This window comes from Trametes versicolor, assembly GCF_000271585.1.
Source record: "Trametes versicolor FP-101664 SS1 unplaced genomic scaffold TRAVEscaffold_9, whole genome shotgun sequence".
Taxonomy (NCBI): domain Eukaryota; kingdom Fungi; phylum Basidiomycota; class Agaricomycetes; order Polyporales; family Polyporaceae; genus Trametes; species Trametes versicolor.
The window spans coordinates 297,992-322,421 of NW_007360329.1; the positions used below are offsets into that span (position 1 = coordinate 297,992).

Sequence of the window (24,430 nt, forward strand, 5' to 3'; positions counted from 1 at the left end):
ACGAGAGCAGCGCTGCCAGCCTAAATAGGCCGCTGCTAGCCAAGTGCGGCATTCCGCCCTCAAGCGGTAAGATCAGCCTCCGGTGCCATAGGGAACATACTAGATTCTATTATAATGTTGCGAGAGAGATACTAAGAGAGAGCCACATGCGAGCGCAGACATACATGCTAGCGCGAGCTACTAGTACGGGTCGCGGTTGTGGCGGCCGTTGTTGCCCGCCCCGTCCTGCGCGCCGCCGCGCCCGCCGCGCTTGCCTCCACCGTTCGACGCGCCGCGCCCAGGGTTCTGCCGGCCGTTGTTGCCGCGCATTGCAGCGCCGCCGCGGCCGCGGAGGGAGCGGTTGTACGTGGACGGGCCCGCCTGGTCCCCCTGCAGAGTCGCCGTGCTAGGGCCGAGGTCCACGTTGTCGCGCTGGGTGATGGCTAGTCGTGAGCGCTGGGGGGTCGCGTGCCAGTCCGGGACGCCCGGGTATGGGCACAGGTCAGTGGGGTGGGAGGCGCTATGGCAGCCACCGCAGAGGCTCGGCTGGCTGGGGATGACCACGTCGTCGCGAACATGGAAGGGGGCGCGGAGGATCGTGTCGCGCCAGACGCGCCACTCAGCGACCGTCGCAGCGGGCGACGTGCAATAGATCGCCGCGACGAGGTTGCCGTTGTTGAGGGCGGTGACGTGTACTCGGAGCGAACTCAGGACGATGTTCGCGGCGACCTCCTGGTGCATGCGGTTGTACTTCGGGTTCGCGCGAAGGTACCGCAGGAGGGCTGGGAGGATGTGCGGCCCGTTGAAGGTCTCCCACACGGTGCGCGCGATGTCGAGCTCGGGGTGCTGCTTGACCCCCTCGAGCAGGCAGAGAAAGTCGGGGAGGGTGATGACGCGTCGGAAGACGCTGAGCGTGATCAGCTCCGACGACCAGATGCGTTGGGTGACCAGGGCGAGAATCGCGGTCGCACGGAGTTTCACCAGGGCGTAGGTCGACGGGCTGTACTTACGGCGCGTGGGGTGCTCGGCCTCGGGCCCGATGACGCGGAAGTCCGTTTCGTTTGTGGCGGCGGCGACAACCGTGGTGATGAGATCTGTCTGCGCCTGGATCAGTTGCGGGCTGGGATGGCGGGTACCGTGGACTTCTATGAGCGCCGTCGTCGTCGGCTCCTCCTGCCACAACTCCTCCACCCGGTCGCTGGCCATCCCGTAGATCAGGTGCTCCGGATCTCCGAAGTCGTGCGGGCCGAAACCTCCCGCCGGGGCTGGGGTGAACCCGAAACCTTGCGGCGCGTACGCCTGCAGCGTCGCCATTTGGGCGACATACGTGTGGAAGCGGCCGTCCTGGGGGAAGGGGGACGGCGACTGCCCGCTCTGAGGGGGCTCGCGCTGCGTCAGGGCTCGGGCCGCGCGCGAACTCGGGCCTGCACCATTTCCGGAGGATCGAGGGGCAGTGTCGAGCACCCCGTCGTAGCCCCGGGGAAACGGCGTAGGAGGGCGGTAGTTCGGCGGCCGGTGACTCATGTTGTCGGGGCAGAAGGGCTCGGGAAGCAGGGGAGCACGCGCGGGGATGTTGCTCGAGTTCTCAGACCGGTCAGACCAGCTCCGCCCGGGTCGGTTGTCCGCCCAGAAATCAGCAGGATCCCGACGCTGGGCGACCGACGTCGACGTTGAGCTCGTGGACACCGTCGCGTGGCCTGTTGCGGACTGGCGCGACGGCACCGTCGCCGTCCCGGTGAGGTAGACGGGAAAGAGCTGACTCCCGCTCTCGTCAAGAGGACCTTGCGTAGCAGCGTGCGCGCGCGCATCCAAAGGTCGGAGCACCGGGGAGGCCAGCAGGATGTCGACATCCATCGGGTCGGCGCCGCTGAACAGAGTCTTGGACGCCGGCAGGGATTTCCTTCCGCGGGCGGGGCGCACACCACCTTTGACTAGCCGCGATGTCGGTTGCCGAGGCTGCGTCGAGGGCGGCGGACGGGTGCGCAGGGCCGCTTGGTTGGATGGCGGCGGTTCCAGGCTGAAGTCCTCGCGGCCGTTCTCCTCGCCCGTTGAGCGTCGGAGGTTGTGGAGCTCCCGCGCGGTGACGATCGTTGAGGGATGGGGTGTGGGCGGGCGGGGCAGGTCTTCCGGCTTCTCGAGGGCGCGCGCGTAGAAAATCGCCGGTTCGTCACATTCCGAGGAGGGGGTGTGCACGCGGGCTCGCTTGCGTTTGCGCTGCTCGTAGTCTGGGACCCTCCCAGGAAGTGGCAGGCCGTCGCGGCCGATGCCGTCCGTGATGAAGTCGTCGTAGCGGGCCCCGTCGGTGATGATGCTCTCCGCAATGGCACACGCGATCTCCTCGGCATCGTTAAAGCGGCTCCCGTGTACCTCGAAGTCGTCGGGGTAAGCCGGTGTGGGCGACCGCGGGGTTGACGGCGCCGACAACTCTCCAGGAGAGAGCGTCGGGCTCGGAGGTCCTGGCGGGCCTCGCCCTTTGCCCTTGTCTATCGGCTTGCCCCGACTACCTCCATCTAGGCCCACCGCAGAGCTCTCTGCCCGCAGCGACGGCCCAGCGGCGTCCTGTTCACTAGATTAGGCCTGCGCTCCGTTCGCTTCTATGACTTTTTACATACCGTTGCTCGGTCCGAGGCACCCTGTACATACTGGTTGCCTGGGCGCGGCTGCACGCTCGCCGCCGGCAGGCTCATCGGCGTCGTCGCAGGGCCCTGCGGTACGGTGAGAAACAGGCCGCTGCGTGAGGGGAGCAGTCTTACCATGAGCCCCATGGGAATGACGCCGCCGGGCGGCGCAGGGTGGGCCGCGTGCAGCATCAGCGCGTGCTGCATCGTCGGACTCGCCGGGGGGGACGCGGCCACTTGGGCGTAGGTCCTAGCAGGTGGGGTAGAGTGGAGGGGTCCACCAGGCAGCGCAGCACCGGTCTGGGGTACCGCTGGCGTCGTCGTCGTCGTCGGTAGCATGCTCGAGTCGAAGGGCGTCGCAGGGCGAGAGAGAGAGGCGTTGCGGCGGGATGGCATCAGAGCAGATATCGCGAGGCGAGAGGCTGGCAGTAGAAGACCGGGGGTGTGTGCACAAGGCGACACTGCTCGTCGTCGTCCGAGTGCAGTACTTATACTGCTCCCCTCCCCCCTTCGTTTCCTTCAGCACCGTGCCCGTGCATGCCGACTCCTCTGTTTCACGCCACCGTGCGATGTGTCCGCTTCCCGCAAGCGGGTGGCCGAGAGCGGCACAGAGTCGTGCAGTGCTTCTTCGCGAGCTTACAGCGACCACGGCTGCACGTAGACTCTGCCTGTCAGTCCCCGAAATGGTCAGCATCGCACTCATTTTGGTATAACTCAACAGCTGGGCCATCCTGGTTGCGCTCGTCGGCCAAGTTTGAGTCGCGTCTGCTAGCCGGACTACGTCTGTGTCCTGGCCGCCTCCAGCTATGCGTCGGCGCCCGATCGTCCTTCCTGATTTGCGCATGTAAAATTTTTGCGAGCGTGAGGTGGGTCCATCGAGAAGCACGAAAATTTTCATTCGGGTGTGTTTGTGTACGTCGGTCGCGTACGAGAGCTCGAGGGTACGGGGCTGGGGTAGGCACAGAGGGAGCGGGAGGCGACAGGCTGTGGACGGTTCGCGTAGTACGTACACCCTCGAGCCGTCCCGGCATTCTCCGAGTCTGAGTCCCTCGGAATACAATCTCCGCATACGCTGCATAACTCCGCTTCACAGGCCGGCACCGTGCAACGCCGCGTGCCCAGAACCTGGTGTTCCTCAGCCGCTTGGCGCAGTCCCGCGTGGGACCATGCCTGGGTGACCATTAGCTCATACCCATCTACACACCGGGTTCCACGCTCGCGTACCTCTTGTGTCCGGTCGGGCATCCCGGTCTCCGAGCTCCCTCGGAGGTCTCGGCCAGTGGTCAAGCCCGGCAGCCACGGGACCAATATGCGGGCGTGCCGGACGAGCGCTTCCTCATTCCAGTTCTCGACTTCAAACTCGATCGTCCTCCTATCCCTGGACGCGATTCCGACGACTCCTCCCCAAATATTCAAACGCATGGCAGTGAAGGGGGCCCGCGTCCCGACTGGAAAGAAGGGGACCAACTCGGGCGGGTCGATGAGGAGCGAGAGGTGGACGTTTGAGCCAATTTCGAGTGGGCGGGAGGGGCAAACTAGGAGTTGGAAACACGCGGCGGCCGGTGTCTGCTGCAGCGTAGCTCCGTTGTGTTCGCAGACAAAGAGGGTGGTGTAGTTTGTGGGCATGATAGGGAGCAGGTATGTGTGGATAGCAGGAGTGTTGTGGGTACCGCTCACTTTTAAAAGTGCAGACAGCACATTCAAGAGGCGCACTTCGCTTGCTTTAGCGGGTTTGGCGGCACGCTAGCAAGGCATTCTGCAGGGTAGAGCAGCTGGGAGAGGGGTCTATGATTCAGATTTTCTTGGGGAGCGCATAACATCGCTTAAGACTCAAGCGAGGGTTGAGGCCGCCAGCTCTCACTCATGCCACCAAATTCATACATTTTGCACATCCAGCTGCGTCTCCCTGCCCCAAGCGCGCCTCCTACCGAACCCCAGCCAGATTCGGACTAGGATGTAGCACACATCTCCTATACGGTAGGGCGCGATTCAGCGCGTCCTCACCGGAGGGACAAACTTTCATTCCCCCATTCGGCCAACCACCGAGAAGGCTCCGCCGTGACATCAGGCACCAGGCGCTCACAGGCCCCGGAAGGCTAAGCTCTAGCCCCTCGGGTAGTCGGTCCGTGCCAGCGCCAGCACCTATCACTAGCTAGCGCGCCGACACCATAGCCCCCGTCCAGCTTCATGGCCACGTCCCCGACGTGCACACGCATTCGCGCCGATACAGCGAGTGCGTTGTGCTTTCTCGAGCAATATTACAACCAGGGTGCGCACGCCTGCAGCCCTTGTCTTCTTCCATGCCTCGGCTCGCATGCCGCCGACGGCTGCTTCACCGTCCACCGCCACGTACATCCAGGCTGTACGGTTCATCGCGGTGCTCCCTCGCTCCCCATAGGGTCTCAGCGGGCACACGGGAGACCTTGCGCACGACCAGACAACTGGCCGTCAACGCCTTCATGTTATAGGGTGTCATGGTTACCCCCCACGTCGAGCCGCCCCATGACTCGAGCGTGGGAAATCCCGACCATGATGGTGGTACAGAAGAAAGGAGCTCTAGATAATCAGGTTGTTTATTTGGAGCAGCTTCAGAGGATGGACAGACAGAGACTGCGCGACATATGAGCAATGATAGACGGAGGTGGTTGGGAATGCACGCGATGTGCCTGGCAGGCCTGCGGACGCAGGGCGTTCAGCGAAGGTTCGGATCTGAGATCGATCACTGTGCTCGATAACGTGGTCTCCATTTTTTGGCAAGCGCCCGCTAACTCAGACCGTGCCGCCATCGGAGCTGCAGCTTTGCTCGCTGTTCTCTCTGGACTCTGACCGCTGCTGCTCGGTTTTGTGGCTTTCACCTTCAGGTCTTGTGTATATCTAGCCTGTGCTCAAACAATGAGCGTCGCCTTGGACCCCAGCGCGGTGAAGGTCTACACCGTGAACGGAGAAGCTTCCGGGTCTTCTTCGTCTCTGCCCGACTGGCTCACGCGGAAACGAGATGCAAAGGGGAAGGGGAAGAGGGCTATCAGGGAGCACATCGAGGGCTCAATAGAGCTCATCCAACACTTTGACTTCCCGGAGGCCAGTAACAAGGTCAAGACCACCCGGGACGGCCGCCATGCGCTCGCAACGGGAACCTATAAGCCGCAAATCAAGGTCTGGGACTTGGACGAGTTGTCACTGAAGTTCGAGAGGCATACGGATGCGGAGAATGTTGACTTTGTTGTGAGTGAGTCTTGTACCTCCCCGCGTTTCGGCGTACATTCGTGCTTGGGATGTTCACCGCGTTTGTCTGCTCTTCTGTAGATGCTCTCGGATGACTGGACAAAGTCAATACACCTACAAAACGACCGCTCCGTCGAGCTGCACACGCAAGGCGGGTTCCACTACCGAACGCGCATACCGCGCTTCGGGCGTTCGCTCGCCTACCATTTCCCCTCCTGCGACGCCCTCTTCGCAGCATCCGGCCCAGAAATCTTTCGCCTCAACCTCGACCAAGGGCGCTTCCTAAATCCGCTCATACTGCAGGGCGAGGGCGGGGAGGATATCGCAGGGGTGAATGTCATAGACATCAACCCCGCACACCAACTGTTCGCCTTCGGAGTGGAGGGGAACGGTACAGTCGAGTTCTGGGATCCCCGCTCGCGCTCACGGGTCGGCATTCTGCGCTTACCCCGCGAACGGCTTATGCCCATGAACCATCTGTCCGCACCTGCTCTACCTGGCGTGGACGATGGCCCTGCACCGTTGTCTGTCACGGCTATTTCGTCAAGACCGGACGGCCTCTCATACGCCGTGGGGACGTCTACCGGCCACACTCTCTTGTACGATATTCGGTCGGCAAGACATATTGCGATGAAGGACCAAGGGTACGGCCTGCCCGTGAAGAACGTCCAGTGGATAGAGGGTGGCAGCCGAATGGCTGGGGAGGGCTATCTATTGAGCGCGGACAAGAAGGTCATCAAAATTTGGAATAAGAATTCGGTACGTGCGCGCGCACGGTGTCCATATACACTTACTTATAGGCCACTAGCCCGAAGTCAACTTTACCTCCATCACGCCCGCGAACGACCTCAACGATGTGCACCATGTACCGGGCAGCGGCTTGTTGCTGCTCGCGAATGAGGGGATCAAGATGACGAGCTACTTTATCCCCCAGCTGGGACCCGCCCCGAAGTGGTGCAGTTTCCTCGAGAACCTCACGGAAGAGATGGAGGACCAGACGACGCGCACTGCGTACCAGGACTACAAGTTCATCGACCGCGGCGAGCTCTCCAAGTTCGTCCTCACCTTCGCTCTATGCTGGCGACTCGGTGCTGACTCGATACTCTTTTTAGACTCGGCCTGGATCACCTCGTGGGCACGCCCGCACTCAAGCCGTACATGCACGGGTACTTCGTGTCACTGGAACTGTACGACGCCGCGCGCGTGATCGCGAACCCGTACGCGTACGCGGAGCACCGCGAGCGCATGGTGCAGGAGAAGATGGAGAAGCTCGCGGAGACGCGCATCCGCTCGCGCAAGGACGCGGGCGCGGTGAAGGTGAACAAGGCCCTCGCGGAGAAGCTCAAGAAGGAGGAGGCGCGCGAGCGCAAGCGCGACGAGCGTCGTGCGAAACGTGCAAATCTCCCGGCAGATGCGGAGGAAGGGGAGAAGGACGCGATGGAGGTCGACGAGGTGGCCGTGGAAGAGGAGGAGATGGAGGACGAGGAGACGGAGAAGCCGACGCTGCTCAGCGATCCGCGTTTTGCGGCCGTGTTCCAGGACCCCGAGTTCGAGGTGGACGAGAGCACTAGAGAGTTCGCGCTTTTGAACCCCTCGGCGGTTGCGCAGCGGCAAGGGCGTCCCGAGGTGGGTCGGGGCCGGACGAAGACGGCGGTGGAGGATGAGGAGGATGAGAGCGACAAGGTGTCTTCCGACGGTCTTAGCTCGGGTGAGGAGAGCAAAGCGGACAAGAGCGGCAGCGAGAGCGAAGACAGCGACGATGCCGGCAGTGAGTATTTTACATGGATCGTTCGGGAGTCATTGCTGATAATACTTCGCCGTCGTAGAACTGTGGCAGGACAACATCCGTGTGCGCATGGCGGCGCGTGCAAGCTCCCAGAAGCAGGCGAGGGCACCGCAGCGGCGGGAGGCGAAGGTCCGTCTGGCGCCTCTCCAAGCACAGAGCGACACGGGTGCTCGCGGCGTGGACAAGAACGCGACGTTTGGCCAGCGCCGCTCTCACCTAGGCTCGAAGGGCAAGGAGCGTGCATCTTCTGGGCGGGGAGACTCCTCCGTCCGCCACACAGCAGGGGGCGGCATCGAGATGACGTTCATTCCTCGGACGACCTCTTCCGGCCAGGACTACGACGACGCGGCGCCGTTGAAGAAGGGCAAGGACGCTAAGCGGAAGGGCGTGGAGTCGTTCGGCGCGGGGATGGAGAGGGGCGGGGAGGACCCGGAGCACGAGATGAGCGAGACGGAGCGGAAGGGGCGCGCGAAGCGGCGGCAGGGCATGCGGAGCGGGAGCAAAAACACGTTCAGGAGGATGTGAGCCTGCGTGTGCGTGTATTGTTTTGTTTTACTGGTTCGATTCACTCCAGCGCGTTGCCATCCGCCATTCGGGCCGTCTTTCATATGATTGCAGTGTCAGGCATGAGCTGGGGTTATCATTGCACCGATCTATCGCAGCTGCGCTACTGCATACAGGGCGACTGCCTTCCGTGGAGGTGATATCGCTCGTACGCTTTCCCTCTTGTTGTCAAATGTCCCTGGCAGTCGTCGTTGCCGTAAACATTTACCGAGCATCTCAAGAGCACGTGGCGTAAACTTGAAGTTGCGCTGCACCGCTTTTCGACCCTTTGAGCTCTTACCACGATCGTCGCAAGTTGCGGTGGACACTGGAACCCCCTCATATTCGTTGCAAAGGTCATCTCGCACTACACAGAAACACTATGCAACCAGACAGCAAGGATCAGCCTGTCAGCCTTTTGGAAGCTCCCACAGAATTACTTGTGAAGATCATCTCTGCCCTTGACACTGAGAGTTTATTTGTATGCCGGAAGGTGTGTGACACTTTGCTCGAATAGTACGCAGCGGAACTGACGTCCGATACTGAGTAACTAGGTATGCCGCCGGCTCGCCGACGTTGTCGATGGGACTACCGAGATCCAGTACAAGCTAATGCTCGCGCTCATGGGCATGGTTGACGGACCCCCCAGCGATGTGCCAATTATCGATCGTCTAGCAGCCTTACGGGCATACAAGAAGGTGTGGCTGCGCGCTGAGTATCCCATCCACCACTGCACCACCATGCTTCGCCGTCCTGGAGAGCTCAGAGCTGGAGGCGTGTACCCCTCCGGACACGTCGACCTCTCTCGTGGCGATAAAAGCCTGACGGAGTCTATCTTGAGAGTTTGGAGGCCGCCTGCGCCCTTCTTCGGGCTACCCGAACGGTTTCTCGAAGTCGATCTGGTAAATCCGGCTCATTCGTTGGGACCAGTACTCATCGTCCCTGGCCAACGTTATGCCATTGACTTCGCACGAAATCTACTAATCATGACCTCCTACATACAAGCCGGCGACCCGTGAGCTACAATGTTCGGTACCATTCGAGCCAACGAGGCTGCTGAATTCCAGCTTGAAGGCCATTTATAGCATGCAACCTGAGCAATCTCCAGGACCCCTCGGGCCCTCACCCGCTCTCGTCAAGACGTGTTTGGTACGGCCCCATACCCATCGTAACGTCGAGAGGTTTGAACATCTCTGCAAATTTGCAATTACTCGGAGAACTGGCATTGGCGGAGCTGCTGTACAGTGACGGGTGGAGTTGTGCGATGATGGTCTGGAATTGGCAGACCGGTGTGCTCGTCTGGGTGCGTTTCTATCCATTCACTATCATTCTGATTTGAACCTTTTCGGCGTCCCTTAGAGCCTCGCACTCGGGATCGGCAATCCATTACAACATGCACACCAGCTCAAAGCATACCTCATCTCGCCCTCTCGTGTGGTAGTGGTCGACACCGTAGCGTGCTCTATCCGCGTCTTCCAATTCGATCCGTCCTGCACGGCAGACGCCAGCTATGTACAACTGCACGACTGCCTCTTCACCCTCCTGACACCGCCTATTCCCACCAGCCATGAGCAGCTCGGCCGCTTGCAGCCGTACCTAACGTTCCCACCCACCGGATACCCGGACTGCACCCCTCACTTTCAACAAGACCCTTCGCTCACGATGTTGGTGCTTCATATGAGGACCGCCCTGGACAGCACACCGGACGGTCCCTTTCCCCAGCCCTCGGAGGAGTCCTTCGTGCTGTGTATCCCGCTGTCAACACTGCTCGCTTCGTATCCCTCGAATGGTCCCCCTCATGCCACGGACGAGCCCGCGCGCAGCGTGCTCTGGGAGGAGTGGGGCCCCCGTGGCTCGCGGTTGGTCAGCCTGCATCCCCGTGCGCACGTCATCGCGACCCTGGGCTCGCGGTGCGCCGTGGTATTCGCCTATCGGAGGCCCGGCACTCCCCCCACTCCCCCGCACGTCTATATCATCGAGCTCTTGCCCTTTGCGCAGAGTACGATGGCTGGAGAGCAGGTCCCGCCGCTTGCATACGGTCCCACTGAGCACGTCGACGCCTATGACATGTTCGGAAAGCGGGATTCTAGCTGCTGGGGCTCGGTGCAGACTATGTATCCGTTCCGGATAACCCACCGGGAGATCGAGGGCCCGCAAACGTTGAGCGTAGCCTGGAGATGCGCACCGCGATTGGCCCTTACTCACGAGGGGGTGGCGGTTATGGTACGTCGCTTTTACCAACATTCTCTATGAAACTGCGCCTGAGCGAAGTGCATGACAATCAGGAATACTTATTTTAGGACCTCGGTTTCTCGCGAACGCGTTTGTGCCTGCGACGTTCCAGGATGGTGAAAGAATGATCACCAGCGAGGGTAGTGGAGCGTTAGATATGCGAGTGCTGCAATGGATACATGTTGGTCTAATTAGTAGTCGTACAACGGGGACTACGAGCGGCCGTCAAGCAGGCTTGCATCCCAGTATATATGAAGCACACCGTCGGCGCTGCGTACAACAGTCTCATCATCCGCCTCCTCTTCCATCTCTCCCACAGCCCTCTACGGCCCCAACCCCGCCTTTCGCGGCGCGAACGGCATAGACCCCGGGTTCAGCTCCGACCGCGCAGGCCCTTGCCCCTGTGCATACGACTGCGAGTGCGCGCGGCTGCGCGACGGCTCGAATGGCGGCGCGCGACTTGACAGATTCGAGCCCACGTTCGCGGTAGCCGCGGTGGCCGTGACGGGCGTCGACGAGGCGGATGATGATCCGGAGCCCGTCCCAACCGCGTGCGGGTGCGCGTGGAACGCGCCGCGGTGCTGGTGGTTCTTGCGGTGGGGATGCTGTGGGAGGTGGATCACCCCGGGGACGGCGTTGGTGCCCATGGGGAAGGACGCGCGCCCGGCGGCAGGGCGATGCACTGGCTCGACGGGGCGCGGAGGGGGCGGGAAGGATGGGCGGGGGTGGTGCGCGTGCGGCTGGTTGTGCATGTGGGGATGTGAGTGCCGCTTGCGCGGGTGCTGGTGCTGCTGTGGGTGGAAGTTGTTCGGGTGAGCGCCGTGGGCTTGGTTGTGATGTCGACCGGGCAGAGGCTGCGATCGCTCGCCCTCGGGGGAGCTGTCGTCTTTCGAGCGTCCCTCCGATGCACCGAAGCCGTCCTCGGAATCCCCCGCTGCCTCCCCTTCGTAGCCGTACGGATCGCGTTCTATGCGCTCGCGCTCCTCCTCGAGTTTGCGCAGCTTCTCCTCCAGCTCCGCAAGTACTCCGCCCTCGCCTTCGAGTTTCTCGCGCTTCCCGTTTAGCTTGTCAAGCCTATTCGCAAGGCCCGCGAGCTCGGCCTGTGACGCCTCTGCGCGCGCCTGCTCCCGTTTCTCCGCTTCTGTCCGCCGCGCCTTGGCCCGCTTCGCGTCCTCCTTTGCCTTCGTCCACTCCTTCTCGACCTCTGTTCTCTGTTGTTCCAACGCAGGCAATGCAACTTCTATATCCTTTACAAGCGCTTCGATATCGCGCGCGGCCGCGACAGTCTGCTTCACAGCCTGCTGCAGCGCGAGGATCTTCTGCCGCGCCCTGCTCTCGCCCGCTGCGTACCGGTCTGACGCCCGCTTGAGAGTGTCGATCTCGGAGCGGAGCGCGGCGTCCGCCTTCTGCGACTCTTTCCGTGCCGACTTGAGGGAGGAGGTGAGACTGGAGTGCTCCGCGTTTAATTGATTTAACTGGTGCGTAAGCTGGAGCCGGTGGTCTTCGAGTGTGAACTGCGTAGGCGGGGGGCCAGGGGTGTGTACGCCGTTCGTGTGTGGAGGCGTCGTGGAGAGAGGGATGGAGGACGACATGGAGGATTCGGAAGAGTCTGCTGCGGCCTCGTCAGAGATGGCGTCCGGTAATGTTACTATTTCTGAGCGCGTCTCGTTATCTGTATTGGGGAAAGCACGGTGAGTTTACATTCAGAGTTATTTTGCAGCCAGGTGATCTGGTATCGATCTTTCGATGTATGTCGCATCTAATGGCGGTCCTGAGGTCGGTAGGGAAGGGATAGGGCAGTTTGGTGTCAACGACGGTTGGCGAGGCTAGTTGCCCTCAGTTTGATGCCCAGAGCGTCAACTGCATTGACAGTGCAGGGACTCGGGTTCAATGCCAGACCGCCTGGCTGCGCAAGAGAAAACGGTGGCACGTACCGGTAGTGATCTGCCCGCGGACGCTGGTGCTAGCCTGTCCTGGGGAGAGCCCCAGCTCGACGTCGTAAATCCTCGCGGGCATCAAACCGTACAGGATGATGATGCCCTCGTCGAAGACTTCGTCCATCTTCAGGAAGACGCGCTGCCAGGGCGTGCCATTGACCTTCACGGACAGCCCTTTGGCGAGGATGTCTGCGACGACCTGGGTGGAGACGGAATCTGTCGTGCTCGCGCTGTCGCGGCTCTGATCGTCGTCATCCGAGGAGGATAGGCCGAGTGATGTGGGGTCCTCCTTCGCAGGATCTGGGGCAGAGTACGGGCACGAGAGGAGGAAGGTGACAGAGACAGAGGTGATCTCGCGGACTGCGAGGGAGAGGGTTGGGTGCCAGGGTCGTACGGAGTGCCATTCTGTGAACTGGTCGTCCATTTTGGTGCGGGTGAACATCTCCCACACCACCGCTTATACCAGACGCTGCGCGATATAGTTGGCACAAGGCAGACGGGCGTGAGCGTGGGACTGGCGTACGAAGCTTCCGGATGGGGCGTCCAGCGATATCTTCGGTGCCAGTATACGAGTACGAGAGTTCATGCACAGACTGCAGCGCAGATCGTCGAAAGCAGCGAGAACGACAGGAACGAGGGGAGGATTGGCGGTCGTCGTGGTCGTCTCCAGAGTTCCTCAGCCACACGCACCTCGCCGCCCCGGTCCGACCAGTTGCCAGAAAATTAGGGAGGAATATTTACGCAGACAAGCCAAAATATTTGCTAATTTGACGGGATACCTTCAAGGCTGACGTCACCACAGCCACTTCGGACTCTCGAGGCGCGCTGCCTCTCTTCTGACCACCATCACACCGACAGACTGCCATTTCTCCGTTCACTTGAATCCAGAATAAACATGCCGTCTGCTTTGATTTTGATTGCTGACGGAACAGAGGAGATGGAATTGTACGCCCGATTTTTCTGACCATCAGATCGAGCGGGACATATTCTGAGGCGAGACACCCAGCACCATCACCTACGACACCCTCGTACGTGCAGGCGTTGCTTGCACGTCAGCCTTCGTCTCAGAAAGGGATGAAGGTGACGACCATAGGAGCCATGAGTCGAACCCGCCGTTTGTCAAAGGCTCTCGGGGTATCAGGATCGTCCCGGACATCTACTTTTCGCCATCTGCAGCGACACCCGTTTGTGGCCCGCTACAAAACGATGGGCGATTACTGCTGCTGATGCAGTCAAATTCCAGGACAAATTTGATCTGCTGGTCATACCGGGAGGCGCGAAAGGCGCCGCGACGATCTCGGGCAACGCATCCATTCAGCATCTAGTGAAAGAGTACCTGCAAGCAGGCAAGTTTGTTGGCATGATATGTGCAGGTGAGCAGTCCGTCTCTCCTTCTGGAAAATGCGTGGTCTGACTCCAGCTCGTATAGGGAGCTTGGCGGCTTCCACGGCTGGGCTTCCACGCCAGCCGATCACCTCTCACCCAAGTGTCCGCGACCAGTTGAAGGATGGCAAGCATACTTTCTATGATGCATATCATCTCCATGCTGATTCTTACATACACGCACATAGATTTCGATTACTCCGAGGAGTCCGTGGTTATTTCTGGCAAGCTTGTTACAAGGTATGCGATTACGCAGATGGGTTGCTTGAATTCCACTCACCAACGGCGCGATCCCCATAGTCGGGGTCCAGGTACGCTCAACTGGGTATTATGTGTGTATGCTACTGACATATTCGATATGTTGTAGGCACGACGTTCCCTTTCGCACTCACCCTTGTAGAGTTGTTGTGTGGAAAGGAGAAGCGAGCGGAAGTAGCCGGTCCAATGGTCTTCCCGCAGGGCACCTTTGCCTAGAGGGACGTTTCCACTGCGCATGAAGGTAAATAATGAAGCAAAAGGATATACGTGTATTGTAAGAGATCGCCCTGCAGCCTGGAAATTTGACAAATCCAATGTACTTCGTTTCCGTACACCCGACTCGAGAAAAACAAGTTGTAGCACACCAGAACACGACGAGCGTGATGAGGCAACGCTTCCAAAAATACATAAGCAATGTACATGTATCTTACAATTCCCCCATATGTCCCACCAGAGCCTCGAGTTTCGAATTTGAGCACCGCGATGCTGAAGGCGTACAATCACGGTGTCCGGATAGTCTTGAATCCTGACAGGCAAACGGCGTCATAGCCTCTCTCAAACACACGCCAGCAAAGATATCTTATGCATTAATGGTCTCAGTGTTGGGTGGAGCCTGGCTCAGGTTCGAGGCTAACAAATGTTTTCTACCAAAGCCAGCCGATCGATTACGTCACAGATCTTCCCGTGATCGGGACGTCGGTGGCTGTCCACCATATCGGGATCTCGATGACTCCGGGCTTCTTTTGAGTAACCGCTAGTCAGCCACAGCCAGCCTCAGCCGCAGTCTCAGGGTCCAATTTTGCAGGCGAACATATGTTGCAGTTGACAGTGACACGGGCATTGGGGTCGTCCTCGGGCGAAGGAAGCATGAGTTGGAGCGGAGAGCGCATTACGTTTATTACTACAGTTATGTATGTGGCGCGCGTATGCGCCTATGATGCCTGTTGTGGGTGCACGACGTCTGTGCAGCGCTTGCACAGGTCGTCGTGCTCGTGGCGGGTGAATGTCCAGCACCGGGGACATTTGTGCAACGCCGCTGGACGCACAACGATCTCTATCTCGGTACCTGTACAGGGAAAGTCAGCCATCGTTCTCAGCGTCAGCCACACCCGGCTGACCTTCTAGGTCTAGGGTGTCGGTGTACTGCCAAAGCGGTTTGGACTGATCGGAATGTTCAGAGAGGCTGACGCCAGATACGCCGAACAGGGCGGCGAGCATGTTCTCTGTCCTATATGTTAGAGGCTTGCGGTGGAGATACTGGGCGGCTGACGTACCTTCGCGCCCGAGCAGGTCGATCACATCTGACGTGGTGGCCGACGTGATGTTCAAGGCAAGATCAGCGGAAAGAGAGCTCTTGACGTGTCTGCAGAGCGGCATCAGCCACCGATGCCCCATATCTGCCAGTACGCGAGATAATTACCCGTCTTTGCGCGCCTTTTCTAAGAGAGCGAAGACCTTGTCTCTTATACGGAATAGTTGCGACATGTCTGCCTCCGCCTGAGGGTCGATGTACTCGTCCGGCTGCGCAACACACTCTATGAGTATGCACTTCGATGAAATCAGGGAAGATACGCACAAGAGGTGTCCATGGGGTGGTGAAGACAGAGGGTGCATCAGGTCCATGTAGGGTGGCGGTGATCTCTTCAGCAAGGTGGGGTAGAACAGGCGCGAGAACCTTGGTCATGGTCGTCAAAACCTACATCGAGGAAAAGTTGAGTTAAATAGCTGCATGTCAGGATACAGAAGAACGAAAATACCTGATCCAACACCGTCAAAACGCGGCGACGCTCGAGCCCTTGCTCGTGCGCCGCGTACAAACGGTCTTTGTTGATGTCGAAATAGAATGAGGACAGGACGACGTTTGCAAAGTAGGACAACTGGGTGATCACTGCGACATCGTGAGCATTGTCTCTTTGCAGTAAACCCCCAAGAACGGCGAGACATACCTCGCGGGAAGTTGTACGTCTCGTAGCCCTCACGGGCTGTCTTATCTAGAGCGTGCAGGCTATGGAGCACGTAGCGATCCGCGAGCCCAAGCTCCGCGCGCTCGACTTTGTGCTCGTATGGCCGGTCACCGAGACTTCCGAGGATGAAGCGCGACGAGTTGCGAATCTTGCGCATCGCTTCAGCAGTCTGCGTCAGCGCTGTCGGGCCGATCGACATGTCCTTGCCAAACTCGACAGTCGCGGCCCACAATCGCAGGATGTCTGGCCCGTACGCCTTCTCGTTCTTGCCCTGTCCGTCGTATGCGTTAGGTGAGAGGTGCTCGAAAGACAAGGCAAAACGTGGGTGACTGACCTTGCCTCCATTGATGACCGTCATGGGGCTCATAATATTCCCGAGCGACTTGCTCATCTTCTTCCCTGCCTCGTCGAGCACCATGCCATGCGTGATGAGCGTCGAGTACGGTGCCTTCTGCGCGCGCTCTGGTGCGGTCGCACACCCGAGCGCGGTCAGAAGCTGGCTCTGGAACCACCCGCGATGCTGATCTGAGCCCTCCAGGCAGACGTCCGCGCCGAACGTGCGCGGGCGCTCCTTGCCTCCCTGGGAGGACAAGGTGGGGTCCTGATAGAGGGCGTCGAGCATGCTCCACGACGACCCGCTGTCGAACCACACATCCATCGTATCTGTGCCTTTACTCCACACTTCATCAAGCTCCGCGTCGCTCATGCCCTCGCGCCGAGATGGTGGAACGAACGCGGACGCGGGGCCTTCCCACCAATACTTGGGGCCGCGCTCGCGGAGGACGGACATGATGTGCGCGAGGCTTTCAGAGTCGAGCACGGCGGAGTTGGAGGGCAGGTGGTAGAGTGCGGGGATGGGTACACCCCAGACGCGCTGCCGGGAGATACACCACTCGGAGCGAGAGCGGATGAAGGACTCAAGGCGGTTGCGCGCTGCATGAGGTTAGTGTATGTCGAGTGGGCATACGGTGCAGAGTGCTCACTGATGGCGGGGAAGAACGACACGTCCTGCAGAGCAGTAACGGCGTCTTCCTTGATGTTGTCCAGGTTCGCAAACCATTGCGATGTCGCCCTATAGAATCCGTCAAATGGTAAGTATATCAGCGGAGGGCGCAATATAGTCACCCACAGCACAATCACGGGTTTGTCTGTCTTCCAGTCGTATGGATACCGGTGCTTGTATCTCTGTACCTTATGAAGGGCCCCGAGCTCGGTAAGGAGGCTCACAATCTCCCGTCCGCCCTGGTCGAGGATGTCTTGGTCAACTAGACGGCTCGCGGCTTCCTTGCCAACAACATCTGTTACGTCGCTAGTGAATTGTCCAAGGCCATTGACGTGACACACGAGGTCGACTGCAGAAGATGATGGCGAGGATGACGAAGTGGAGGACGACGAGATGAGGCCAAGCGATTGCATGACGGCATAGTCCTCTGGTCCGTGTGCAGGTGCGCAGTGCACTAAACCCGTACCGGAATCGTGTGTGACGTGCGACGAAGGTATGATGGGGAGAGACGGCAACGAAGCCGGCGAGCTATGCAGTGGCGCAAAGATCGGGCGGTAGCCCGCAGCAACCAGGTCGGACCCTGTAGAACTTCAGTGAGGTCACAGAAGGATGACAGGCTGACTGGGATATACCTTCGAGTTCGCCTATGTGGACGGGTGGGGTGGGGAAAAGACCTTGAATCTCTTGAAGAGCGTCCGCACGTTCCGCTGCGTAAATCAGTAGTGACTCGGCGCTGCCTTCTTCCGGGCCATCCTTGACAGCAACGACGTGATAGTCCATTTCCGGGTTAACCGCAATAGCCTGCATAGGCGTTGAGTAATCTCTCCAGCCACATAACGCGAACCATACAGACCATGTTCGCAGTCAAAGTCCACGGGGTTGTTGTCCAGACCAACAGTGACACCTTCTTCGAACCTGCAATCATTGCGCGAAGAGAGCCCGACATATGTGGACTGGCGGGGTCGAGCTCGAAAGTTACATAGATGGAGTGTGAGACGTGCTTCTCGTTGTACACGAGCTCGGCCTCAGCAAGCGCGGACCGCGACGACGGTGAGTAATGGACGGGTCGATGTTGCCGGTAGATGAGACCTATGGTCGAGATCATGAGGATAGGTAGATGCAAGGTATGCGACTGTCCTTACCCTTCTCGACCATGGCCTTGAAGACTTCCAGTTGCCTTAACTCATACTCGGGATCTGCGTTAGACGGTTGGTGAACGGCTCGATAGTACATAACATGACGCTCACCAAGTGTGCGATATGTCGTCTCTGAGCTCCAATCTGCCATGATACCAAGTGCTTGAAACTGCTCCATCTGCGATGTGACCTCTTTACGGGCTAACTTCTCGGCCTCATCCCGAATTTGCGACGGGGTGAGTTGATTTATCTCAGCCTGAAGTAGGAAATGGGTAAGTAACTTGTATAATATGGGCAAAGAACTCACCCCTAGTTGCTTCAGGACCTTGTTCTCGATCGGAAGTCCGTGGCAGTCCCAGCCAGGCACATAACTGGATGCATGGTTAGACGCGGCTCCGCGACAGGCTACAGTGTATGCTTACTTTACTCTGTGACCTAGAGAGACATGATAGCGATTGATGATATCCTTCAGGATCTTGTTCAATGCGTGGCCTGTAGAGGGTTGTTTGAGTCGCATACAATCATCACCACGGCCTTTCCGCATGTTGCGTAGGTGCCGCAACGCGTGAACCAAAGCAGCGTATAGAAAGCGCTGTTACAATAGTAGGAGCTCACCCATATGCAGGTCTCCATTCGCGTAGGGCGGGCCGTCATGGAAGACAAAGAGAGGGCCTTGCGCATGCTTCCACTAAACGAGACAAGCATGAGAGGAGGTGATGGTGGTTTGTCCCAAGATATGCCAACCTGCCATCGGTAGAGGTCCTCCGTTGTCTTGTTCCGCAGCGCTGGGTCCTTGGACGGGTCATTGTACAATGGGAACGCGGTGTTGGGCAGCAGAAGGGTATCGCCCCAGCGTGGAGAGCTGTCAGCGCATACAGGCCGGGTAGTCGAGAGCCATCTGCGAGAACATGATGGGGTGCAGCTGAGTCGTAGCCCTGCAGGAAGCACGGACCAGCGGAGCATGAGCCAAGCACAGAGCAGCAGCCAGAGCCAAAGCCGGAGGAGAGATGAGCGGACGCGTCGGCGCCTAACGGGGAGGAAAGGGCTTGGGGCGCGGGTCACGTGGGGCACGCGCCGCGGCGGGCGTGTTATTTTGGTGTGTTTGTGGCTGGTGTTGAACAAAACGAGTCGTGAGGTGCGCGCTTGCCTAGTCCACATCCAACCTGTACTACCTCTTCACCGCTGTACACATTCCCTACGACCGCTGCTCCCTCTCCTATGTCTTCTGCCATCCCAGTACGTCTCACAAGCCCCCATCCTGCCTTCCGAGATACTGAACAGGCTGATTTCCAGACGCGGCGTGTGACGCGGGCTACGACCAATCGCACCGCTGTCCTCCGAGACAAGGAGAACGCGACGGCTCGGGCAGGACGTACAGCTGCATCCCGCGCGAAACCCCCCTCCTCTCAATCCGCCGCAGACAAGCCAGAGAATGCGAAGCCGCCGGGTGCCGTGCGCGCGACGGGCTCGACTGCAGCCACAAGGGCCAAGTCGATTGGTGTGGCTACCTCTCAGGTTGATCCTGCCGCCCAGGGCAAGCGCAAGCGCGCGGCTCTCGGCGAGGTCCCCAAACCACCGGAGAACAAGGCGAAGCTTGCCATTGCTCCGGGTACCACCGACCTCAAGGGTAAGGAGCGCGTCAAGGAGATCAAGGAGAAGTTCGAGGGCGTCGTTCTCAAACAGACAACCACGACCACGACTGTCCGCAGACCCTTGCGCACCGTAGTGGATTCGAGCACGACTTCGACAACTGCGGCATCGCGTCGAACCCGGAGTACGACTACAGGCACACAAGCGCACGTACAGCCCTCGCAAGGCAAGCACCTGGAGGTCTTGAGAGAGCACGACGAAGATGCTATGGCTATCGACCCCCAACCTCCTGCACCTATACCGTCGCCACAGCGGTTTGTGGCTGCTCGCGAGGCCGCGCGAACAAGTATCCCTGGAGGTTCACGAGTGCCCCGTCGGATATCGGGGCGTTCGCTAAAGCAGGAGGACGATGAGGAAGAGGCTACTCGTGCGCACAAGAAGCGGCGTACGTCGTCAGATGTCCCGGACGTGGCAGCGATGCACGAAGAGGAGGTAGAGAACGCTGTGATACCCAAGAGCGAGTTCGAGGAGGAAGTGGAAAATGACGCGTGGGATGATCTGGATGCAGAGGACGCGGATGACCCGCTCATGGTGAGCGAGTATGTGGTCGAGATCTTTGAGTACCTCAAGAAGGTCGAGGTATGTCGTGTTATTTCCCGCATATATGCACGTTTCTGATGTTCGCGTAGCAAACCACCATGCCCAACCCGAACTACATGGCGAACCAGAAGGACCTGGCTTGGAAGATGCGCGGGATTCTCACCGACTGGCTCATCCAAGTCCACTCTCGCTTCCGTTTGCTCCCCGAGACGTTGTTCCTTTGCGTCAACATCATTGACCGCTTCCTCTCCGCGCGCGTCGTCTCCCTGGCGAAACTCCAGCTCGTAGGGATCACGTGCATGTTCATCGCGGCGAAGGTCGAGGAGATCGTCGCACCCTCCGCTAGCAACTTCCTCTACTGTGCGGACTCGTCATACACGGAGACCGAAATTCTCCAGGCGGAACGCTACGTCCTGAAGACCATCGAGTGGAACTTGAGCTACCCGAATCCCATCCACTTCCTTCGCCGCATCAGCAAGGCAGATGACTACAACGTCCAGGTTCGGACCATCGGCAAGTACCTGCTTGAGATCCAGTGCCTCGAGTGGCGCCTCATCGCCGCCCCGCCCTCCCTTCTTGCCGCTGCGTCCGTCTGGCTCGCTCGTTTGATTCTCGGATATTCGGACTGGGTATGATTTGCGCTATATCGACGGGCGTCCTTTCGCTCATCTTGTTTTAGACACCGAACCTCGCTCACTACTCGTCGTACCGCGAAAGGGACATCATCCCCACCGCCAACTTGATGCTGAACTACATCCTGAAGCCCGCACGGCATCAGTCGTTCTTCAAGAAGTATGCGTCCAAGAAGTTCTTGAAGGTCAGTCGTCTTTACGTTGTCATTCTGGCACAATTCCGACTAAACTTGTCTTCCCTCTGACAGGCAAGTATCTTTGTTCGCGACTGGGCCCTGGAGCGATGGGAGGAGAACACGCAGGTGGACCTCTTGGTAGAACTTCCTGTTCTCAAAGCGATCATCCAAGACCAGCGGGCTGCAGAGGAGCAAATAGCTCAGGCAAACGGCACGACGGGCAGCGATACGTTCCAGGAGCGATGAGGTGTATCATGTCTGACGAACTTTTTTCGTTCGCCGGATCGTACTTTGCGCGCATGACTTGCTTGCATCACCCCGGGACACCTCCATCCTCATCCCTATATCGCTTCTGGTCTTTCTCGTCACCGCTTTTCTGGCCTCTTTGTTGTGTAGCATGCACGAACTCTCGCCGCCACTCCGGACGGCTCACGTCAAAACCTTGCATATCTGCATCGATGTTTATTGTTGTCTAATCCTCCTCTGTGATACCTCCCTCCACACCTCCCCGGTCTCTGCTCTCCTGTTCCACGGCCTCGCCTCCGCCTACCCAGTCGACCTTCGCATTCTCCCCCACACTCCAGTCCCTTCTCGTTCCTCACGCATTCCCCCTCATTGTCAATATTCCCCAGTTGTATCTACCCACCCTCCCCCCATTTCCCCTCACGCGCTCGATGCACGGTAGTACAGTTTTCCGATACATACCATGCCAGGTGGGCTGGTGCTCACCACCCCCACGCTCACCCTCCATGCATGTCCGTTCGCCACATACAGACTCCCGTAGCAGTACTTATGTTATCCCCCCGTTCACCCGGCGTCCCATGTCTATCATCTGTGTCTCTTGCTTTGTACTTTACGATAATGGCGTCGCGCGACGCCGAACTGAGAATGCAATATGATGTTCAAAATCGAAGAGCACTGCGAGTACGCAGCGAGCTGTGTGCGAGATATATTTGCAGGCACGGCATTGCACGGCCCGTGCGCAGCGCAGCCAAGCAACGTATTGACAAGCGCCCATACTGGACACATTAAGCAGGGTGGGGCGGGGTTGCACACGTTCTTCGTTGCGCACCTCTTTCACCTCGTTCCACCACCCACCCCCTTTTCCTCCGTGTCTGCGATGGCCTCTTTGGACAAGCACGATGCTGCCGCGGCCATAGACGAGGACGCCCCGGGCCAGCCGATATCGGTGCCCGATGCCAGCGACACCGGCGAGAGTGGCAAGCTCAAGATGATCGTTCAGCTCGTCAAGAAGTGCCTCGGTGTCAAGGATATCGCTGCGATGTACGTCTAGAGCGCGCTCTTCTCTTCGTTATCGTGTCTGACGTCGTGAGCTAGGCGCCTCTCTCTCCCTGCGTCATTACTAGAGCCTATCCCCAACCTCGAGTACTGGCAGTACCTGGATAGGCCCGACCTGTTCGCTGCGTGAGTAGGGTGTAATGCGGGTGTAATGCGGGCGAGCGACTTTGGACTGACACACTCCCAGCATCAATGATTCTGACGATCCCTTCGAGCGTATGCTGGCCGTACTCCGATTCACCTTCTCGAAGGACCTTAAGTTTATCGTGCGTGGGCCGCATCAGCCACCGTATACCGCAATCTGATGTTGATCACTTTTGCAGAGGGGAAAGGTCTGCAAACCGTACAACTCGGTGCTGGGTGAACACTTCCGCTCGCACTGGGACGTCATCCCCGTCTCCTACCCCTCGGACCCGAGCGAGCCCCCCATTCACCATCTCTATGTGTCGCCTCCCGGCGCGGAGGTCGCGACTTCATCATGGTTCAATACCCCTGCGACCCACTCAATGCCCGACGTCGCCCACCCTTCGTTGTCCGAGACTGCAAGTGTCAAGAGCGGCAAGAGCAACAAGAGTGCGTTCAGCCGGTTCAGCTTCATGTCCACCGCCGCGACAGCGAAGACCACGCCAGCGACCTCCCCCGAGCCCGTCGAGGGAAACATCGAGGCTGGCCTGTCTAGCCTCAGCCTCGCGAACGACCGCGCCTCGGGCGCAGCGGACCTCCTGGAGACGGACGAGACGGCTGCGGACAAACCGCGCATCCGCATTGCCTTCCTCACGGAGCAGGTCTCGCACCACCCCCCTATATCGGCGTTCCACGCGTCATGCCCCAGTCGTCATCTAGAGCTCGCGGGTGTGGACCAGATCTCTGCCAAGGTCTCTGGGACGACGTTGCGCGTCATGCCGGGTACCTTCAACAAGGGTATTTACGTCCGCATTACGGGCGAGCCCGGGGAGGGCGAGATATACCACATCACGCACCCCGTCGCCTCGGTGAACGGATTGCTCCGTGGTAGCTTTTACGTGACCGTTGGGGAGACGACGATCATCACCTGCTCCGGGGGCAAGGACGGGCTGAAACTTCGCGCGATCATCGAGTACAAGGAGGAGTCGTGGCTCGGGCGCGCGCAGTTCTTGTGCGAGGGCATCATCCACACCTACGACCCCAAGGAGACGGTACACGAGGAGTGGACGCGCATCAAGCACGTTCCGCGCGAGCGTGTGCTCGCGGTCTTTGACGGTTCCTGGCGGGATCGCGTCCGCTGGAAACGTGTCGACGCGCCGGATACCGAGTACGCGACGCTGCTGGACCTGTCGACGCTGCACGTGATCCCGAAGACGGTGCGGCCGCTGGAGAAGCAGCTGCCGACGGAGAGCAGGAAGCTGTGGGAGAATGTGACGACGAAGCTTATATCGAAGGAGTACAGTGAGGCGACGAAGCACAAGCTCGTTATTGAGCAGAAGCAAAGAGACGAGGCGGCGGAGCGCAAGCGCAAAGGAGTCACGTAGGTGGACGTCTGTTCTTCATTCGACCAGCAGCTTACAGTGCACACAGTTTTGTTCCCCGGTACTTCGACCCCGACCTTTCGTCGGGTCTGCCGGAGCTCACGGAGGAAGGCCGAAAGGCGATCGAGGAGGAGCTTAAGGAGCCTGCTGAGCACAAGCTAGAGGATGAGAGCGGGTCGACGTCCACCCCAAGCTCGAGCTCCACCGCATGAACATCACGATCTACTTACACGTCTCGTCTGTACAATACATATACCACTGACCGCCTCCATCTCGCCGCATCTCGCACGGACGTGTCTGCAACCGTTGTACGAATCGGAACGGAGGTAGCTAATGATTTTGAATCATCACATATATAGGTAGCAGCATGTCCACGTCTGTATATACACCGCAATGTGCTTTCTTGAGTCGCGAATGCGGCCTCTCCGTAATAGATGCGATATGTGTTCTCGAAATCAGCATGCAGCCCATGCAGGCTCGGGTAGATCTGGTGAGCGCCTCGATCGCGTCGACCGCCCAGTCGCGGACGCGTTTCTGCGTCGCGTCACTGCCTCTGACGCGACGACC

At 59.1% G+C, this 24,430-nt stretch overlaps 9 protein-coding genes across 9 annotated transcripts; 5 read left to right on the forward strand and 4 right to left on the reverse strand.

The window, feature by feature from the left end:
* Positions 1–180: 180 nt before the first annotated feature.
* On the reverse strand, positions 181–2,993 carry TRAVEDRAFT_50018 (uncharacterized protein; the record flags this gene model as incomplete). The annotated part of the gene is made up of 3 exons (XM_008042871.1): positions 181–2,538; positions 2,592–2,684; positions 2,733–2,993. 3 exons carry the CDS (start codon positions 2,991–2,993, stop codon positions 181–183), a joined length of 2,712 nt encoding a protein of 903 aa, XP_008041062.1.
* Positions 2,994–3,233: 240 nt separating this feature from the next.
* TRAVEDRAFT_50019 (uncharacterized protein) lies at positions 3,234–4,223 on the reverse strand (the record flags this gene model as incomplete). The annotated part of the gene is made up of 3 exons (XM_008042872.1): positions 3,234–3,265; positions 3,689–3,767; positions 3,822–4,223. 3 exons carry the CDS (start codon positions 4,221–4,223, stop codon positions 3,234–3,236), a joined length of 513 nt encoding a protein of 170 aa, XP_008041063.1.
* A 1,266-nt stretch (positions 4,224–5,489) lies between these two features.
* Positions 5,490–8,130, forward strand: TRAVEDRAFT_171255 (ribosome biosynthesis protein ENP2; the record flags this gene model as incomplete). The annotated part of the gene is made up of 5 exons (XM_008043100.1): positions 5,490–5,819; positions 5,901–6,578; positions 6,628–6,872; positions 6,932–7,587; positions 7,646–8,130. The coding sequence occupies 5 exons, from the start codon at positions 5,490–5,492 to the stop codon at positions 8,128–8,130; spliced, it is 2,394 nt and encodes a 797-aa protein (XP_008041291.1).
* Positions 8,131–8,530: 400 nt separating this feature from the next.
* On the forward strand, positions 8,531–10,401 carry TRAVEDRAFT_50021 (uncharacterized protein; the record flags this gene model as incomplete). Its single annotated transcript, XM_008042873.1, has 4 exons — positions 8,531–8,641; positions 8,703–9,163; positions 9,223–9,451; positions 9,508–10,401. 4 exons carry the CDS (start codon positions 8,531–8,533, stop codon positions 10,399–10,401), a joined length of 1,695 nt encoding a protein of 564 aa, XP_008041064.1.
* Positions 10,402–11,570: 1,169 nt separating this feature from the next.
* TRAVEDRAFT_128648 (uncharacterized protein) lies at positions 11,571–12,741 on the reverse strand (the record flags this gene model as incomplete). The annotated part of the gene is made up of 2 exons (XM_008043101.1): positions 11,571–12,052; positions 12,315–12,741. Coding segments are annotated over 2 exons (909 nt in total), but the record flags the coding sequence as incomplete, so codon positions are not given.
* A 471-nt stretch (positions 12,742–13,212) lies between these two features.
* On the forward strand, positions 13,213–14,307 carry TRAVEDRAFT_171260 (DJ-1; the record flags this gene model as incomplete). The annotated part of the gene is made up of 7 exons (XM_008043102.1): positions 13,213–13,262; positions 13,324–13,501; positions 13,561–13,690; positions 13,747–13,827; positions 13,889–13,940; positions 14,001–14,011; positions 14,068–14,307. 7 exons carry the CDS (start codon positions 13,213–13,215, stop codon positions 14,172–14,174), a joined length of 609 nt encoding a protein of 202 aa, XP_008041293.1. The 3' UTR covers positions 14,175–14,307.
* A 583-nt stretch (positions 14,308–14,890) lies between these two features.
* TRAVEDRAFT_128759 (isoleucyl-tRNA synthetase) lies at positions 14,891–19,024 on the reverse strand (the record flags this gene model as incomplete). The annotated part of the gene is made up of 18 exons (XM_008043103.1): positions 14,891–15,024; positions 15,068–15,181; positions 15,233–15,321; positions 15,379–15,479; positions 15,535–15,654; positions 15,716–15,846; positions 15,905–16,187; positions 16,257–16,855; positions 16,906–16,994; positions 17,052–17,505; positions 17,558–17,726; positions 17,779–18,014; positions 18,068–18,121; positions 18,173–18,317; positions 18,369–18,432; positions 18,484–18,553; positions 18,677–18,749; positions 18,806–19,024. 18 exons carry the CDS (start codon positions 19,022–19,024, stop codon positions 14,891–14,893), a joined length of 3,144 nt encoding a protein of 1,047 aa, XP_008041294.1.
* Positions 19,025–19,288: 264 nt separating this feature from the next.
* On the forward strand, positions 19,289–21,712 carry TRAVEDRAFT_171268 (A/B/D/E cyclin). Its single transcript, XM_008043104.1, has 5 exons — positions 19,289–19,297; positions 19,355–20,290; positions 20,341–20,880; positions 20,931–21,068; positions 21,132–21,712. The coding sequence occupies exons 2-5, from the start codon at positions 19,919–19,921 to the stop codon at positions 21,303–21,305; spliced, it is 1,224 nt and encodes a 407-aa protein (XP_008041295.1). The 5' UTR covers positions 19,289–19,297; positions 19,355–19,918; the 3' UTR covers positions 21,306–21,712.
* A 418-nt stretch (positions 21,713–22,130) lies between these two features.
* On the forward strand, positions 22,131–24,314 carry TRAVEDRAFT_151915 (uncharacterized protein). Its single transcript, XM_008043105.1, has 5 exons — positions 22,131–22,343; positions 22,398–22,484; positions 22,546–22,624; positions 22,682–23,862; positions 23,913–24,314. Exons 1-5 carry the CDS (start codon positions 22,180–22,182, stop codon positions 24,073–24,075), a joined length of 1,674 nt encoding a protein of 557 aa, XP_008041296.1. The 5' UTR covers positions 22,131–22,179; the 3' UTR covers positions 24,076–24,314.
* The last annotated feature ends 116 nt before the right edge of the window (positions 24,315–24,430 follow it).